We start from the raw sequence: 5,993 nt of genomic DNA on the forward strand, positions 1-5,993 counted from the left end.
TTTGTGAAACACAGTGTTATGGCATCAAAAATGGATAAATATTTATATATTTATAATATTGCTTCTATAACATTCTGTTTGAATTCTTGAATTTTGCTCTTAAAAAAGTACAAGCTTTCAAAAAGTAAGTTTACTGTTTTGTTCATAAATAACTATATAAAAGAAATAGTTTGGGGCAACTCTTTCAAGTATTTTACAAATAACACAAAGTTAGTAGGAACAGTCTTTATTCCCGAAGTGTGAAAAGTCAAATTAGATACAATCATCAACATTATTTCCTCATTTAACATTTTTAAAAGAATTGTTTGTTCTCTAAAAACATCCTGATATGGCATAAATTAGAGTCTATGTATGCGACTTACAGGTCTGGTGAAAATCTCCTTGAGTCAATTTTGTAAAACTGAGACAATTTTACATCCCTCATACTGATTCTATTTCAAACTTCTTGTTTTTTATGTTTCATGTCTTTAACCAGTTGCCAATTTATAGGTTTAAGTCAGTGGTTTTCCTGGGAGGGAAGGGGTAGAAATTTTATCCCGCCCCCCGCCCCCAACTCCAGGGGACATTTGGCAACGTCTGGAGACAATTTTTGTTGTTGTAACCCTGTGGAGGAGGGTGCCACTGTCATCTAGGGGGTAGAGGCCAGGGATGCTGCTAAACGTCCTGTAATGCACAGGACAACTCACGACAAGAAAGAATTATTTGGCCCAATATGTCAATAGTGTCCAGGTTGAGAAATCCTGGTACTATGTAAACAGTTCACATCTATGAAAGATAATAATTTAAAACCATGAAGTGGTCAGAACTATCATGGAAGCTGGCAGTATTTAGTGGAGAAATAAACTGAACGAGTTACCATCTTATGAGCAATCTCATATCCTCCAACCTCCCTGCATGTTTACTCAGAGGCTCTCAGATATTTCATTTTAAGGAGGAGGGGATGGAATCTATAAATTTCAGTTATTATGCATATTTACTGCTTTAAAAATAGAATAAAAACCAACACCATTATTGCCTTTACTAATGTGAAAACTTGTGGCTCTGCTGCTCTGAGGCACGAGTGCATAGGCCAAACAGGCTAGGATCTGTCTCTGGGGTTTTAAAAACTGAACTTGGGAGAGAGAACTCTCCTCTACAAAGGAGAGAATGAGGAGAACCCACAAGAAGAAATGGACATGAGAGACTGAGATAAAGGGCTTCTGAGAGTGTCCTGGTTACTGGGTCCATTCATCCCTGTGATCTGGTTACTGGAAAATGCACATTTTTGCTTGAGCCAACTTGAATTAGGTTTCTGTCTCTTGCAACCAAGAGTCCTAACTTATAAACACACCACTGGATTAATATAAGCAATATTTCAAGAATTAGCAAGAATGCAATGAAATATGAATTTTGAACTTGAGATTGGTTCTTTGATTACAAGGTTTAAGATAGAAATCCTAAACCACTCATTCCTCAAATCTTAATACCTATCACGTACCTAATATTCTGTGCTACGTGCTGGAAACATAAAACACATGAAAAATAGTCTCTCCTTGCAAAGAACTCTCAGACTAGTTGGGGGAGATGGAAAAGTACCATATGAAAAGACTGCTATGATAAAAGCAAGCACATTTTACTATGGGAGGCCTCAGGAGGGACACTAACCCTAACGAGTCCAGGAGAACTTAGAGCTGGTGACTGCCTAAATTGAGTATTGAAGGACATTAGATGGATAAAGCAGGGAGTAAGGAGAGTGTTCTAGCTGGATAGAGAGTTGGTAGAGGCTGAGTGGAGAGGAATAGTAAGGTAAAATTAAGGCACTCCTAGTCATGCATTATTGTGGAGTGTAGGGTACAAGGGGTCGGCATTAGTGATGGGACGGGAGAGGGATGGGGATGGCCAGGAAGGAGGGAATGGAGGCTGCTGGGGTTGTGTCTTGAAGATCTTGATGAAAACTTGGGACTTGATCCCTAAAACTTTGGGAAGCCGCTAATGGATTTTATGCAAGGGAGTGACATGATGCTTGGTAGAAATGTCACTCTGTAAATGGAGATAATAATAGGTACCTGGCAAGGTTGTTGTAAAGATTATAGATAATATATAAAGCTATGATTACAGTGCTTAGAGATGGTTAAGGCCAAAAAAGTCACCCTCTTTCTGTTCCAAATATTGTAAAAAACTCAGAGTGGAGCATCTATTAGTCGGGGTGGTTATGGTAAATTTCTACCTGAGAGACTTGCTCTAGGTGCCACCAAGTCCACATAAAGTGGAGTCTAGATTCCAGGTCAGTCTCAGGACTGCCTAGACCATTTAGGTTTCCTGCAAACCAGGACATTTCAGACTGAGTTGGCGTTTTCAGCATCATCCTGGAGCTAGAAACATTGCAATAGGCGCTGTGAAATCTTTTCAATATCTGAGGATTGGGGAATAAAGTGGTCTATAAACCACCCATGAATTTAGTTTTATATTAGTTTTTTTAACTCAATAAATATTCTTGGACAAAAAACTAGTCCTAAAGAATGCTTCTTCTGGGTCACAAGGTGGCATAATAAGGAAGAAATACTTCATTGCAACATAAAATATCAAATTAATCTTTTCTATTTTAGAAGGAGGACAGAGAGGGAGCAAGTGAGAAAATCTAGTTCACTTCAGGCCGCCAGACTATTGCAAGATTTCTCTCTGGTGCTGTAAGCCACTGGGTTATGCAGCAGAGTTAACTTTCTAACTAATTACAAGGGACCCCTCATGCGCCTTATGTAGGTTTTTGATTTAGAAACTTTAAAGGGATGAAAGAAATTATTTGGAAAACATAATAATTTAAAAATGTAATCCATCAATTTAAAACTATAAAATTTATCTTACTATCAGAGAGTGTTAATCTTGTGTTAGAGGCAGAGTTTATCTTAAATTAGAGGAAAATGAAAAACATCTGAAAATATAGCTTTGATAGGATAAGTTTGGAAGCAGTATCTATTTGTTAGTTATAACTTTTTCTTGTGTATTTTTATCAGTCAGTTTTTAAGGCTTTAAATGAATCACTGAAACATATTCTTCATGATAATTCTAATTGTTAACATTTTTCCAGGTAACCAAAAACTTTTTAACAATTTAGAATATTTTTCTTTACACAAAAGTTGAATAAGCATATATGTGCATGTATTTGCATAGATAACTTTAAAAAGACTATATAAAATACTACTAATACTAGTTTTCTTGAGGTTGGGATTATCAGGTGGAGAGGGAGGGAGAAATTTAACCTTTTCATTGTGTACCCTTTGGTACAATCTGATGTTTCTCAGTTTACACAAGCATGTATTGTTTTAATAATTGAAAGAACTAAATAAAAGGAATATTTTTTCTAAAATATATATCATAACCTTCATAGTTAATAGCTATAATTTTTCTCCCCTTGAGGCCTATTTGCCAAATCACAGTATACCCACATATTAATAATATGTTCTATATACAGCTATATTCAAAGCTATGTAAATGACCTTGAGATTGTAATGCAATCTGTTAACTGCAAGGGCAGATGTGACTGAACCATAGTGCAATGCACACGTGTAATAAACCAGAAAGTTCAAAAAGAAAAGAAGGATTAACATATTTTGTATGTGCAAATTTAGACATGGAGTAATTTTATGTTCCTATACATTTTTCTGTTTCTATATATTTAACATTTGATTATTAAAAAATCAAATTACGTCTCATAGCACATTATGAAACCCTACTAGTAAAGCTTTTTTCATTTTCAAAAGGTAGCAGGTGTCCAGGGTAATTTATTTTTCCCAAGCAAACTATTTAGCTCAAAAAGTGAAGTCTGATTCTAGATATTAGCCTCAATGTGAGATGAAATCTCTTGAAAATTCCTGAAAGATTGCTCTTTTAAAAATATTCTTAATAGAGGCATCCAATGTTTACTAATGTTGTAATTTATAAATTCCATGTTGACCACAGCTCATTTTACTCTGTAAACTTGGGCAAGTTATTTAATCTCACTAAGCTTCAGTTTGCTCATCTTTAAAATGGGGATAATAATAGGACCCAGTTCATAAGGTTATCATGAGGATTAAATGTGATAATGCATGTAATATGCTTAATGTCATCTGTGGTAAATAGTAAGCACTCAATAAATATTAGCTATTATTTTGCTTACATTTTCACTATTGTTTTAATCATGTTAGCATTTCCCAGCATAAACTCTAGCTTTTGAAATACGCTCCTTTAAAACACTTAAAGCATATTCTTCCCAGTTTTTATGGTACTAGTTTACTTTTAGCTCCTAGAACAAATAATCTCATCTTTTCTGCCATGTAATACAAATAAAACCAACTGTGAAATACATTTATTTCAATTCCTGCATTTAATATGTATCATCAGTTAGCTAACATTTATTTAGCTCACTATTTCTAAATATCACTAAGAATAGCAAGACTAATAACAAATACATATTTGAAATGGTCATGCCTTAATATAAAATTCTGAAATTGTTGCATGTGGTCAGAAAAGGGTTTCAACAATTAAATTTATAGAGGACTGGTTTTCCACAGAATGAAAGTAAACTCACATTCTCATGCTCTGATGTATAACAGTAGATTTAAAAATAGTTAATTTAAAAAGTGCAATATTTAAGGAAAATAATTGGATTAATATATTAATAATAGCTTAGATAGATAAAACATACACTAAGAATGAAATTTGAGGATAGAACTTGTGAATTAGACTAAAATTAATTGAGTTGATTTCAATAAAAAGAGTTATTTAAATGGAAGATACATTTCTTAGAGTTTCTTTTAAACTCCTGCTCTTTATCCTCTGAAGCTATAATAAGTCAGCTGTACAGTACCTTGATCAGGTTGTGTCCCACGGTGTAGACAGCTGCTAAATTTCCCTTCTCTCCAGGGGCATGGATACCTGTCCCATACCCATGCCAAGCGACTAGATATGGGTTGTGAATTGTAATCCAATATTTGACTCGGTCCCCAAACATCTGGAAGCAGTATGTGGCATAGTCATTGAAGATATCTATTATGGTTTCATTTTTCCACCCCCCATATTTTTCTTGCAGCGCCAAAGGCAAATCCCAGTGGTATAAAGTAACTATAGGTTCAACGTTTCTAAGTACCAGAGCGTTGAGAAGAGTATTATAGTACTGGAGACCTTTTGTGTTAGCAGCTGATACTGTTCCATTGGGGAAAAGCCTTGGCCAGGAAATTGAAAATTGATAAAAAGAAACGCCTAAAAAATCCAGGGCTGATAAGTCTTTTTCCAGAAAAATGTAACTGTCACTGGAACTATTTGTGCCGTTGACATTTTTAAGGTGTGTATGGATGAAATGATCCCATATAGAGGGTCCTTTTCCGTCTGTCTTCCAATTCCCTTCCACTTGAAATGCTCCAGTCCCAGCACCCCAGAAAAAGTTTTCAGGAAAAGTGTCATAGAGAAACAGCTGACTTTCATTTACCGGACTAAAATTAGGATTTTTAGACCATATAGCTCTTCCGTCTCCAGAGAATCCAGTAACAGCTCGAAGGAGAATAAATGCTGACAGGATGACAGATCTTTGCAGTCCTCCGCTGGACATTGTTTTCCTATAGCGTATGTTTCTTTCATCAGTGCTGAAGAAAATCCATTCATTCCCTGGAGATCATGCCGCACAGCCTGGCTTCATTTGCCACTAGCTTCTCGACTGTCTTATCAACGCTTCAGTAAAAAAGCTTGTGATTGTAAAGCTCTGTCAATGATTAGCTTGAACTGTGAGACTTAGGATGGGTCATGGAGAGCAACGTAATTTGAGGGAGGGGGCTCTATTACACTCACCAACACGTCACCTTCTCTCTTATTATTGGAAAAATTAGATGGAAATGCATGTGACAATAGTTCCAATGTGTAACAAACACACATCAACAGTGAATAAAATGCCATAGTTTCTTTGTAGCCTTTCATATGGTTCCAAATCTTTTCTGAATGTTTTGGACATTATTGAGCAAAGTGTATATCTTTTCTATTTTTAT

At 35.5% G+C, this 5,993-nt stretch overlaps 1 protein-coding gene across 1 annotated transcript in view; it reads right to left on the reverse strand.

Moving 5' to 3' along the window:
* The window catches only part of KLB (klotho beta), a 34,539-nt gene extending 28,889 nt beyond the window's left edge, over window positions 1–5,650 (reverse strand). The window contains 1 exon segment of the mRNA XM_027104032.1: window positions 4,826–5,650. Within this exon segment, the coding sequence (XP_026959833.1) occupies window positions 4,826–5,650 (825 nt within the window).
* Window positions 5,651–5,993: the final 343 nt, after the last annotated feature.

The sequence above is a fragment of the Aethalodelphis obliquidens genome, unplaced genomic scaffold (genome assembly GCF_003676395.1).
Source record: "Aethalodelphis obliquidens isolate GAN/ISIS:26980383/991018 unplaced genomic scaffold, ASM367639v1 scaffold6, whole genome shotgun sequence".
NCBI lineage: Eukaryota > Metazoa > Chordata > Mammalia > Artiodactyla > Delphinidae > Aethalodelphis > Aethalodelphis obliquidens.